Source organism: Pseudochaenichthys georgianus, chromosome 21 (assembly GCF_902827115.2).
Source record: "Pseudochaenichthys georgianus chromosome 21, fPseGeo1.2, whole genome shotgun sequence".
NCBI classification, from domain to species: Eukaryota; Metazoa; Chordata; class Actinopteri; order Perciformes; family Channichthyidae; genus Pseudochaenichthys; species Pseudochaenichthys georgianus.
In genome coordinates, this window is record NC_047523.1 from 36,606,062 (window position 1) to 36,619,792 (window position 13,731).

The 13,731-nt window shown below is 42.7% G+C and overlaps 1 protein-coding gene across 2 annotated transcripts; it reads right to left on the bottom strand.

Moving 5' to 3' along the window:
* Nucleotides 1–833: 833 nt before the first annotated feature.
* Nucleotides 834–6,851, bottom strand: LOC117466916 (uncharacterized). Of its 2 annotated transcripts, XM_034110426.2 has the most exons (5): nucleotides 6,721–6,851; nucleotides 6,171–6,285; nucleotides 4,823–5,028; nucleotides 4,029–4,177; nucleotides 834–2,113 (listed from the first exon to the last, which is right to left on the bottom strand). In XM_034110426.2, exons 1-5 carry the CDS (start codon nucleotides 6,797–6,799, stop codon nucleotides 2,024–2,026), a joined length of 639 nt encoding a protein of 212 aa, XP_033966317.1. In that variant the 5' UTR covers nucleotides 6,800–6,851; the 3' UTR covers nucleotides 834–2,023. The 2 variants fall into 2 exon arrangements, with proteins under 2 accessions (XP_033966317.1, XP_033966318.1); XM_034110427.2 differs by lacking the exon at nucleotides 4,029–4,177 and having other exon boundaries at nucleotides 2,028–2,113.
* Nucleotides 6,852–13,731: the final 6,880 nt, after the last annotated feature.

Sequence of the window (13,731 nt, forward strand, 5' to 3'; positions counted from 1 at the left end):
CCAGGTGGAACTAAAGTCTGATGTAGCACTTGATTATATTTCACATCATTCGTCCACATCTGTAGAGTAACTAAAGGGATTAAATACATGTAGTGGAGGAAAAGTACACCATGTACCTCTGAACTGTAGTGGAGGAAAAGTACACCATGTACCTCTGAACTGTAGAGGAGAAGAAGAACAAAGTAGCAAAACATTGAAGTATCTCAAAATTGTACCCAAGTATAGTACTTGTTGAGTTGATGAATTTAGTTACTTTACACCACTGGCTATACAGATAGAAAGACTCAGCCTTGAACAGAGGCATGAAAATACATTTTCAAAATGCTCAACAGTGCTACCAAAATGATAAACTGACTGCTACACAATTAAAATAAATGCTTATATATTTCTATTAGATGTGACTCTTTAACATTTCTGTTATTATTACCTGCTGCTTTAGTTGTTCTGACGGCTAACATCCTGTTATTCCTCATTTTAAAGCCGATATTCTGTGGGGTCGGGGGATCGGATCCTTGTCACCTTTTTCATACCTGGTGACTTTGCATCCCTGTTTATAACTTGTATGTGTTGAGTTAAAGTGAACCTTTAACTGTTCTTGCTGTTAGCACCATTAGCTTAGCCCTTACCATGTTGAGATCTGCATGGAGCCAATCACAATGTTTTGAATTCTGTACAGAGAAATTAAAAATACTGTAACCCTTATGAGATGCAGATGCTCAGAAGAGGCCTTCTAATGATGGATTACCTTACAAATGCAAATGCTGAAAACCAATGCATATGTCGTACTTTCTACATACATATACATTTATTTTGTACAGTATTCATTACAACTTCAAGTACAAGTTTACAAGTAAACAGGAGTCACTGTAGCATCACAGCTAGCATACATTTTTAGAGATGCACATGATAATCAAGATGTATGTTATGGATCAAATCAAGTTTTATTTATAAAGCACATTTAAAAGCTATTTTTGGTCGAGCCAAAGTGCTGTACAGTACATGTAATAAAAACACATTACTACAATCACAATAAAAGACAATAAATTAGAACAGATATAAAAAACACAGGGAAAAGTCAGGAGTCGTGCTCCGCTCTGACTAGAAGGCCAGGGAGAAGAAGTGTAGGTATGACCTTGAGTTGTTATTGTCAAAGTGCTTCAGATGATACAGTACTTTAGAAAGGACGGCGAACACTGAGCACAAACAAGTAGACTAAAGAACAGTGCCTATGCTCGTGAACCTGCTATATTTAAATCAGTATATTTAAGTTTGACAGCTGGAACGTCCAAACAAATAACTTGAGATGCTTTTGTTTCTTTTCAGGCATTCCCACACCCTCACTGACATGTTGGCAATGCCTGCAGTTCACAGACCGTCAGACACCGGCTGCTTTGTTTTTTTTGTCAGCCTACTTGTCTCTCATATTCACTGTGAGCGTGAGAAGAGTGATCTGTGTTTCTGTTCAATGGGACTCATTCCTGCTGCAGACAGTGAGGGGAAAACTCATGACCAGATTTCTATAAGAATAATTGTGTTTGAAGATTTGCAGTAGGCCCATTATACCTTTTAGAATACATAACATGACCTAACCTGTAAACCTTAATTTTAGATTTTATTGTTATAAATCTTCACTTTTTTCGACATAGGAACTAGAAATATACGGTACATGCATGCATTTTCTGTATAGCATAGTTCTGTATCAATACACTTACATGTATATCATGTCTAAATATAAAACAGGTTAGACTTTTAGTTTGTAAGAAAATGTTGCAAATTCATAACAAATAAAAAAAAATATATATATATATATCCAATACAATCAATAACATCAGGGTGCCACATTGCATACATAATACAAGCATGTTCGCTTTAGACGGTGTCTGTCTCCCCCTGCTGTCTATCTGCAGTTGTTGCAGGACTTTTCCACTCATTTACAATAGAAATATTTGCAATTATGATAACAGCGGCATGAAAAACACCCCCTCATTACATGGTGTATGAGGCCGAAGATGAAGAACGATGGCTACCCACAGTAGATGTCCACAGGTGAACACGGCCGAGGAGCTTTCCGCATTTCTACGTATGTGGAGTTCTCGGGATCTGTGTCATTGCACTGAAACACAGAAACACAGAAGCAGCACATGTATCACTGTTTTATTCTCTTAGTCATAACTTAATGAGTAAAACAAGCCCCCAGTGCTAGTGATATAGGAATCAAAACAATATGACTTGTAACTGCCATAAAGAAAAACGTAGTTCAGTTCAAAAGTGAGTAGGAAATCAGGTTGACAGAGAAAGTAGAAATTGTAGGGAGTAACTTATAGTTTTATAGACCATTCCTTATTTTGCCAACATTTGGGAGGCCTTAGTATTGATATTGTGGATCCTAGAAAATCATTTATTGCCCTGTCTCTGTGTTTTCCCACCTGTCTGATTCTTTTCACCTGCCACTCTTGTGTTTCTGCCTGTCCTCCCCAGCTGTGTCTTGTCTTTGAGATTAGTCCTGTATGTGTATATAAGTCTGTCTTGTGTCCGTTGTCTTTCTTTCTGTCTGGGTCCGGATGTGTGGTGTTGTTCAACACACTCTCACTCCCTAAGCGTCCAGGAGCGACATTTGGTCAGTGTCCGTGGCGTCCAGTTGTGACGCTCCTAGGCTCCTTCAGCGTCATAAAGGGACGCAAATAGCTTTCAACTGATTTCAATGTATTCCCATCTGCGGCGGGATTTGACGCTCATGGAAGCACGGCATTCGTTTGTGTCGGCTGCCCTTAAAGGCAATGTGAGCGTCCATTCTCATTGGATAACGGAGAATAGTACACCCGGAAGTAAGTATTCCTCTTACTGTCGATTGATTTTACAGTGATATCTGCACTACTCATCGACTAAAAAACACCAGATTATCCTTGTTGATTACACAACATTGATTGGTTTAAATTGTGTGCAATGCTTTTGTATTTTTCCCCTTCGATTCGGAGAAAAAAATATTTTTTCGGAGTAAAGGATGGCAGAGGACACTACCGACTAATTATTTGAACGCGATTAACGCATGTGTATTTTTTTTCCTCGGCCGCCCCGTAGTTTCATAGCGCATCGAGTTTGAAATACCATCTACAAGCTGATGCTGACAGGGAGGGTGTGTGTATGTGTGGCGCGAGCGAGAGAGAGAGACCTTACGTGTATTGCCAGACAGTGGGACATTGTACGAAAAGTCAGCACACTCAGCACGGATCATAGTACGCGCAACATGATTGCAGCGTCCAGGCAGCTCCCGTTCGAGCATATGCCTTGAGTTGCACATAGTTCCAACGATCCATCTCTCACACACACACACACACACACACACACCATTTGTATTGTATGAGAGAGGTTCCAGGTTGAATTGAGGCGAATATTTATAATGCAGAGGTTGTTGTGTTTAATATTCATGAGAATATTTGTCATTGTTCAAATGATAATAAAGATTTGCATAAAGCATATTTGTCCACTCATATGTTGATAAGAGTATTAAAAACTTGAAAAATATTCCTCTAAGGTACATTTAGAACAGATCAAAAAAGTGCGATTAATTTGCGATTAAATATTTTAATCGACTGACAGCCCTAGTTTTTACAATTCAAGTCGATGCTAGAAACTCTAGAAAATGTCACAAAAAGCTGGAATTGCCCTCCACCGGCTTCACACATGAGTCAAAAGTTTCCCAGACTTTTTGTACAGTAGCTGTACCTCCTTTTCTTTGTCAAAGTTTGCCTCATACTCTGCTGGTAGCTTGTGCATGTGTGTGCCAGTAGGGCGTAATGCAGGCAACGAATTGATTGATTGATTAACATCTGATACAAGATGAAAGCCCTCTCTTGCCTGTCAATCAAATGTGGGACATCATCTCAATTTGCGTCTGTCACAGCTTAGCAATGCGGGAAAACACAGAGACAGGAAGTGAAACAAGACAGGAGAAAATACATTTAAAAATAAAACAGGAAACACAATCCACCCCAGGATTATGACAGAAAGACGGTCAGAGAGACAGGTACCGTCACTCTGATGTAGAAAGCGGTGATGAGACAGCTGTACAGGAACATCAGAGCCAGCAGACCAATCAGAATCCAGCTGAGCAAATGAGATGGAGGTGAAGATGGAGGTGAAGACGTAGGCTGAGGCGCGCAGGTCACTTCCTTTTGACCTTACAAAAAAATGTAAATGCAATTTCCTGTTTGTATATTACTGGTTTAAACATCGATTCAGTGTTGAGGTGTTGGATCAGTAGCACAAACTCAAACACAGCTTCAAGTTAAAAACATCCCGAATCAACAGAGATGTATTTAGAAAAGGAATATTTTAAATAAACCCCCTAAAGGTTGCTTTCCAATTTCAGTCTTACAAATATTTTATTCAATCAACATTTGAATACTACTGCTTTCTTTTTCTTTTTTTTAAAGACAGTTACTTTATAGAATATTAAATAATATGTTAAAGAAAGTCTTCAGACATGTCACAGAAAAAAACATCACCACATTGTAAAAGAAATTCCTGTATGTATAATGAAAAGTTAAATCAATCAAAACGATTTAAGCTTCAAATCCACATATTTAAGAAGCAATGACGAATTGTCAACGAAAGATTACTATAATAAGGGGGGGAGTGTGTGGGAGAGAAACTTCCACTTGAGGGAACACAGGGATTTTAGCCTTTGCAGACCATTTACATGCACTAAATCCTATTTAACACATAGGAAAAGGAAAACGTTTTGTATTTTAGTACAGTCACTATGCATTTCACATAAAAATGGTATTGTGTTGTATTTCCTCATTGCCTTGTATTTACATACCTGAAAGGAGTATGGTTGCATCTCCTAGCTCGGTTTTATCCAACCCGCCTTCTTCCACCGTGAACTCACACTCGTATTTCATCTTCATGGCCTCTGGCCCGATGTTGAGTAGGATGAAAAGCCACTTGTTGGGATCCTTTTGAAGCATGATGATGTCTTTACAGTCTTCCATTCCCTTCTGGCAGAGCATTGTGCTTGGGTCTGTTCTGAGAGAGGTTAAAGGAATATTTTGTTCACAATTTTAGGAGATTTTATCCCTTTTCCACCACAATTGAAAGATGAGAAGACCAAAGAGTTAAGTAGAGAGTAAGCTAATGCAGGTCCATGTTATATGTAAATAGATGCTGTTATTAATAGTAAAAAAGGGGTAAATTGGCAGAAATGTGTAATTATGAATTTAATTTGAATCAAATAGTTTGAATGTATTGTGTAACTCAAATAATTGCATAAAACAGCATCATCTGAATGCAGTTAGTTTGGAACTGAAATGTAATAAACAAATGTAAACAATACAAATTAAGAATAAATAAACAAATAAAAGAATAACTAGTTATAAAAGCAATGAGTATGAACCAAAGGATTGTATTTGGAAATAACTGGTGAATTGATATAGTGTGATGGAGAACATGTAATGTTTTGAGTGTAATAATAAAAGCGACATGGAGTTTGAGCTTTTAAAACAAGCTGGGCCTGAGACAAGAGAATGATTTCCAGTTACTTTAATGTTAATTTCTGCTTAAAAAAGGTTTATTTAGCTTCATTGTTTGTTTCATGTGTGTAGTTTAACCATAATTTCACCATGATGATAATGGGTATCGTTAAGACTCATATGGTCCTTGTGAATCCTTAAAAAATGTCATAATGTATGTTGGTGCTTGTTCCTCTTGCCCTCTCTGGTCTTTTCTTTTTCGTTGTTTTGTTTTCGCCTTCTAAGTCTAAGGCAACACCTTCAGCTTCAATAAAACTGATAAAAGCATGTTAAATGTACACGTACAGTATTCATTAAATGCTTTGTTTTAAATTATAAATCAGGGGAAAGGTATTGAGCTGGACAAAAGTAGACCCAACTTTTCATGTTGGTCCAAATATGAGGATTTTTGTTTCACGTCACATTTTGTCATCTACAGAAAAACACATTTAAAACATTTGGCTTCAGTGGCTTCAAACTTAAATGCAATGTGAGTTAATTTACTGCCACATTGCATTTTCAACACAGCAGCAACTCCACTTTGCTTCCTTGGTAATTGAGTAGTGTGTTGTGTTTGGTCGGGTGACATACTGTATGTTTATGTAGATGAGGAGATGCAGTTTAATTTTGAACTAAACATAAATACCTGAGGATACATACTGTGAAATGGCGTTGAGTCGAACATCTTTCACAGATTTGACGTTTGCATTGTGTTCACAGCTGATGGTGGCGGACGGAGTCACGGTCAGATTCTGAGGCTGAATCACCCCGAAACCTGATAACAGAAACAATTCCAGCAACGAGAAAAACACGTCACACTCATGAGCTGACTTTCCTTTTGTTAGTCCCCTTTTATAAGAAAACCATACAGACAACATTTCATTGCTTTTAAGAAGTACAGGACTATTTTTCACATAGAACAGCGAATTACGGGCGGTACACCGCATCAACAAATCCCTCTTTCGCCTCTTTTTTTAAACATTAAATCAGTGTTCAATTTATTTTAAAGTTCAGTATATTAATATTCTGAGTGCTGCTGCTTTGTGTCAGAAATACAAATGAGTAAACATGGGTTAGGGTTAGTCAAATGTAGAAAGCATTTAGAAAAACAATTGCGATTATGTTGGATCATTAGGAATTATTAGTTATATCATAACGGAACATACAAAAACAAGCTTTAAACGTGACTGTGTAGTTGATGGTGACCTACCATGGCTCGGGTGGAAGATGAAGGCCAGATAAATTGTGAAGATGATGAAGAAGCTGCAAGCTGTCGTCTTTTCTGCCATCTCTCACACTTTGGAGAACACCCGGCAGCACAGAGCAAAGACATGAACTAACATCGCAAAGATTCTGGTGACAATATTTTCATTAGACAGGAAATAGGACGTTTTGACGTTGGACTTTCATGTTGGTTTCTGCGGTGCCAGCACTTTATTTCTGTGATGACTTCACAGCTGTCAATTGTTTGTGTATAGTTTCTGTGGTTGTAACTCTTTCCTACCATCATGCAGCCGCATATTTTCACCAATTTCTTTTACAGATCAACAAGAAATGTAAATGAGAGCACTTCCTGCACAGCAGAAAATAACATATTTGTTATTCAGTTCAGAACCGACAGGTAAGCGGGCACAATGTTGATGTTTGACTTGTTCTACTAGAGTCTCCAAAGTTTAAAGCAGGCTTTTTAACAGTAGAAACACTGTTTCTAGCACCTAAAATAAGCTCTTCCTCATAAAATCCTGAAACGGTTTAGGTACTTTGTTGATGTATAGTATCTACCCAATAACACCAAACATTAAAAATATACTGTATTCTAGCAATATGATGCCACAACAGGGTACAGACCAAAAAGCCAAACACGTCGTCTCTATTCACAGCGACTATTTATTAACCGATGAGTAAAGTGACGAGAATCAAAATGAAAACTATGGCCAAAATGTGGTAATAATGTAGATCCTTTTTAAGGATGAAAATGTACGAATGTAATGCTTTTATTACACTATTACATGTCGCTTTTACCAAAACCAACTAACATACACTCAATACTCTGGGCAACTGTGAGGATCTGCAGTACTTCCTCCTTCTTTTTCCCCTGTCTGTGTCTGTTGGTCTGTGTGTCTGTCTCCCTGGCTGGGCGTGGCTACCTACATTCCGATTCCCGCCAACTCACCTCCTCAGCTGCTGCTCACCTGCACCTGCTTAAAACCCTGGTTCCCATCTTCAGACTTCGCCAGTTCTTCATTTATTCTTCAGTGGTAAACTATCGTCCAGGTCCGGTGTTTTTCCTAGCGACTTTTTGATGCTCCTAGTGAAGGGAGATCATTTCCTAATCCTGCTTGTTTTTCCTGTTCCAGATCCACATACTCCAGCCGCTCTGCCTGCCACGTCCAGCCTCCCCTCCTGAGCAGCCCAGCTCCACGTCTTCTCTACGTGTGCTTCGTCATCTCCTTGTCAGTGTTGTGGACAGCAAGGAGCAATTTGGGGTGTCTGCATCCGAAGATCAGCACAATAATTGCGAATCTAACATTATATAAAATGTTGGACTTTTGTAAAAGAGACGTAACAAATGATTTGTAAATTGTAGCATTTTGCTCTGCGAAATATAAAGAGCATATCTCCTAAAAGTGATGTTTATCCGGACAATCTAGAAGTTTTCTATAAATGGAAACACATGTGTAACTAAGAGCAAAATTAGTAAGATTCTCATGGAATCAGACTAAATAATGACCTATGACTCACTTGTGTCATAGGTGTCATGAGTGTGTGGCCGTTTTCTTCATCTGTTAAGAAACGGAGGTTACCTATTGTAACCCCAGCTTCTATGAGTATTGGCGCAGCCCTCTAAGGCTATCGCTATTGGGTAATCCCCCTGCGGCCCCGCGCAGCACTGAAACACTTGTAGTCCACGCCCACCCGCAAGGTGGGCCCCACCCTCGGGCTTCCTTCCGGTATAAATAGGAAGGAGGCCCGACAATCTGCTCCTACAACATAACTTTCCTTCAGCTATTCGTAGAGCCAGTGGGGCCCAGCGCTTAGAGGGCTGCGCCATTTACTCATAGAAGCTGGGTTACAGCAGGTAACTTCAGTTCTATTTCGTATATGGCTTCGCCCTCTAAGGCTATCGGTATTGGGTTAAGGCCGAAGCATGATGTGGTCTACCTGCTCAATAACACCCCCTGCCTGTTGTGCCATGCGTAATGGCTGGATCCCTGACGTCACTCACTCTGACCAGACACTCCGTACAAAGTGTGTCAGAGGAAAAAAGAACATCCCTCCTATAAGAGGGAAAAAGGGCCGCTCTCCGCGTGCCGAGAGGCAGGAGAGAGGCTCACCGCTGGATCCCTGACGTCACTCACTCCGACAGGACACCCAGTACAGGGTGCGTCAGAGAGGAATGGGAGACATCCCTCAAATAAAAATGAATATGAAATAAATGAACAGGGGGGAAGACCAAGATGCAGCAGTGCAAATATCTTCCACTGACATTCCTCCGTGCAAAGCCGTGGAGGAGGAAATTCCTCTGGTGGAGTGCGCATTGATGTTCTCCGGGTGCTCCACCCCAGAGGACACATATGCCTGTGACACAGCCTCACACAGCCAGTGTGACAGCCGTTGTGCAGACAGAGGTTTCCCGATCGAGCGCTCTCTATAGTGCACAAACAGGCGCTGAGAACGGCGCTGAGAACGGCGCTGAGAACGGCGCTGAGAACGGCGCTGAGAACGGCGCTGAGAACGGCGCTGAGAACGGCGCCAGGCCGCCGTGCGCGCCACATAGCAAGACAGCGCGCGCACAGGACAGAGGAGATGAGACGTGGCTTCTTCCTCCGACCTGTAAGGAGGGGGGAATAAGCCAGCCAGGGTGATCACTCTTGACCTAAAAGAGTTGTGATGACCTTAGGCATGAAGCCGGGTTAGGGCGTAAAACAGCTGAACTGCCATCTCCTTGGATCCGGAGACATGACGGAGCCACGGAGAGAGCAGACAAATCACTCACCCTTTTCTCTGATGCCAAAAGCAGTACTACTTGGGCTGAATACAGTTTAAGGGGAACCTGATCAGGTTCAAATGGGGCTTTGCTTAGTGCGCGTAACACCAAAGCCAATTCCCACTGAGGCGCCAGTGTGCGTGACACCGGTCTGAGTCTCCATACTCCTCGCATACAACGGCTGCTGCGTTCTGCGAGCCCCTCGGTTAATTTCGCCGGGAATTTACATTGCTCTGATGGAGAGCAACGTGTGTGCGCGCCCAGAACAGCAGCCGCCTGGCTGCGTTCAGAAGCTGCGCAGATCGTACTCCTCCCTGGCGATTGAGGTAGGCTGCTTCCATAGCCTGTGAAGAATTGAAGATTATATCACCTGATATATAAGACGTGTGTTACATTTGAATGGCCGAAAGTCTTGTTGCAATTTCCAGATATTAAAAGAGGCCCCTTGAGTTTCTCTGTTAATTATCACTAGTCTGTGCAAATAACAGGGGAAGCCAAAGGGGGATTTTCCTCAGATGTAATGCAGTTACATTCTTGTTGGTTAATGAGGCATGACAGGCAGACCCATAAAAAGGCCTTGAGAATTGAGTCACACAGTTAAGGTCTGAATAAAATGTATTCATTGTGCTGAACAATGTGCTGAACAATGCCTGTGTTTGAATTCTATTGACTTCTCTGCTGTATTCTTTCATGTGTGGATACTAAATTGCTACAACATTGTGGAGTAGTTAGCTTAAACATGTGTTATTACTCTGTGTGAAATAAGGAGCAGGTTTGCATGACAGGAGACTAAAGATGTGGGGAGAGGATACATTCTTATCTAAACACAAGAATGCCAAGTAGCTGGCACACGAGGTGTTATAACGGCGCTCATGGGTTATTATGACCGTGTGTAGGAGGCGTATCTCGGACAGAGGAATGCCGCGAGCTCTGCAGGTTATTAACCGATAGGTTAAAACCAGCAGGCTTCTGCAGCGAGCCCTGCTGTCTACTTAATCAACAGATTAGTGGCAGCTGGCTTAATTACCGGCTCTGCTTCCTCGGAGGCTCTCGCGGAGCAGACCAGGAGCGGGGGAGCCTCATTCCCCTTTGACTCTCCGCCGGGAGACCCTGTCTCTGGGGTGGCGGGGGAGCGGAGACGTGGGACGGAGCCCCTGCAGCCTGCAGAGAGTCTGACGCCGAGGCGGTTGCTGTGGGGTCTCTCCGCTTGCGGCCTCCTGTGGCCGGCGTGGACGCCGCGGCTGCTGCGGCTGCTGCGGCTGCTGCGGCTGCTGCGGGCGTTGGTGCCGCTGTGGGCACTCAGTAGACTGGAGCCAGCTGTACATGCTGGCGAATGCCGTCCGCCTGTTCCGCGGCCGTCTTCAGGGACTCCACCATGACGTGGAACTGGGGTCCGAACAGCCCGTCCGGGCTGATTGGAGCGTCCAGTAGCACTTTTCTGGCCGTCTCCGTAACAGACGCCTGCTTCAGCCACAGCTGGATCTGTGTCACCCACGCGGAAATCCTCGACCTGGGAGACAGCGACGGACGCGCACAGAATGAGCGCCGTGCTGGCCGCCTTGCTGATTTCCTCTGCCTCGGTGGTGGACCGCTCTACCAGTGTCACCACCGAGTTGGAGAGCAGCGCGATGTTATTCGCCGCCACGCTGTGGTGACGGAGAGGGGGAAAGCATGTTCGGCCGCCAAGCTGGCACCCTGCTCCGTCCCGAGGAGGGAGGGGAGAACCGAACGGTGAACCGTGGAGGGAGGCGGGGCAGGAGTTGCTTTTCTTCGGACTCCTGCCCGGCACTCGGCCCCAGGGACACGAGGCCCCGTCTGCGGGCTCGTAAGCCTGGACACGGCCAATCGTCCTCCTTGGCCACAGGAGCAAGACCGTCCGCTCTCCGCTTCCTGTCGCCCGAGGGGAGACGGGCGCAGTGTGTGCATGCTACCTGCGGGTTTAGAGCCGCGTACGCGTGCTCTGACCCCAGGCACGATTCGCAAACTGCTTTTATCTCTGCTGGTCATAACTCATTATGAACCCAGAGCCACATGAGGGACAATCACGGACGCAGTTGATGATTCTCAATTGCTGTGCTTCAGTAACTGTGCTGGTTTGCTGAAGAAAAGAAGGAGCAGATTGTCGGGCCTCCTTCCTATTTATACCGGAAGGAAGCCCGAGGGTGGGGCCCACCTTGCGGGTGGGCGTGGACTACAAGTGTTTCAGTGCTGCACGGGGGCACAGGGGGATTACCCAATAGCGATAGCCTTAGAGGGCGAAGCCATATACGAAATAGAACTGCTGCCCTCTTCCTGTTCTGGGTTATTTCGGGACATATCTCTTCAACAACAAAAATAGAAACCACAGAGACAATCAGTATTAGTGTCTGTGAGAGAAGATGAGATTAGGAGCATTTTGTCCATTTGTTGTTAAATATTTGTGATTAGATGCAAGATTGTCAGTAGGCATACAACAGTTTAAATACGGAGGACACACTGTTAGAATCACTGTCAAGGATTCGCGGGAAAAGGTAGGACCCAAATGCAGACTACAAAAAGGTAAAGGTTATAAACAAAAGTGAGCTTTATTTCAAAGCTGAAAAACAAAAAACATGGCATGAATCAAAAACATTGATCGTACAAGGTAGCAAGAATACACTAAACTGACCGTGACCAACATGGAGGGAGACAGGAGAGACAAACAATGAACCGACATGGAACACAGGGGAAGACTAAATACACAGAAGGGTAATCACAGGACAAGACACAGCTGGGCAGGGGAGGGAGAAACACAAGGGCAACAGGTGAACACAATGAGACAATCAGACACACCAGGGAAACTAACGACAGGGAGGAGGACCAGACAAAACACTAGGAGGAAGACAAAACACCGCATGAACAGACTTAAAAAACCCATAACCAGACAGACAACACTAAAACCGTGACATAAACCTGGGAGTGTGACACACTGCCAAAGAAACACAAATATATCAAGGCCAGACAAAGCACTCGTTGTTGTGTTCAGTAACCACAACCAACATCCTACTTATTATGCATTTAAAGGGGCCCTTTAAATGAATCCGGACCTGAACCTGAATGTGAGTCCAGGTACGCAGCACTACATCTCACAGTAGAGACACTAAATACAAATATCAACCTGAACATTTGCAAAATATGTCCTCTTTCACATCTTTGCCGAGTGCAAAAGGCTGTCTGCCTCAGTCATGCATTTTCCATTCTGCCTCTCTCTTGGTTTTTGTCTCATACGTCCTTGGAGAAATCCGAAAAAAACATCTCACTTTTCGTCATGGAATTAGTTGCAAAATGACTTGAAACAAATGGAATTGATCTCTAACTGCTTCTTAATCCAAAATGAAATAATAAGAGGCAGATTCAAATGTCTTATTTACCTGGTTACAAAAAAAATTGATTTTCATATTTATGTTTTGAAATGTGAGTTCCCTCGGCTTAATTATGTCCTTGTCATTGTGCCTCCTCTTTCAACTAGGCTTTACATTGACAGGAGAAATAAACATGTGTTTTGTATTGCTGTCTGCACATAAGATTTCATTTGAATAGAAAACTGAATTTCAATGAGGTTACAGAAAAAGAAAATCGTAATTGTATTTGCTTTCCTTTTGCTTTATAGGTGCATGCGTCCATTTTCCATCTTTATCAGCAGTTACTTTGAAACAACACCATTCTCTGATTATGTTGTGGAGTCAGCAGTAAGTTCACATCCTGTTTATCAGAGTGTGTGCCGGTGTGAAGGCTTTTCGAGACAAATAGAAACCACAGAGACAATCAGTAGTAGTGTCTGTGAGAGAAGATGAGAGTAGGAGCGTTTGGATTGTTGTTAACAGCCTGTGTTTTTAGTCTTCTTTTCTTGCTTGTAATCTTGCTTGCTTACCTAAGAATTTGGAAAAAGTCAGTATTTAAAAGTCGGCCACTTTGGTCCAAACTAAATTCTTCAAAAGCTTTTTAGGAGATTGCATATTCCTCATTGGGTCAGTCATCATTCTCAATATGACGAGTTATAAAGGAAGAAACATCTGCCAAAGTGCATTTAAATTCTCATCGCTGCGGATTTCTTTCCTGAAACTGTCATGTCTAGGAAACTAATAGTGAAAGTTTATTCTTTATGTTAGTTTTGTCATGTCCCTTTGCCCTGTGCTTTATGTTTATTCCCTTAATTAATCATCCCTCTCATTTCAGGCTTCCACGCTCCCCGCCCCTTTCTGTCTCCTGCGTCCT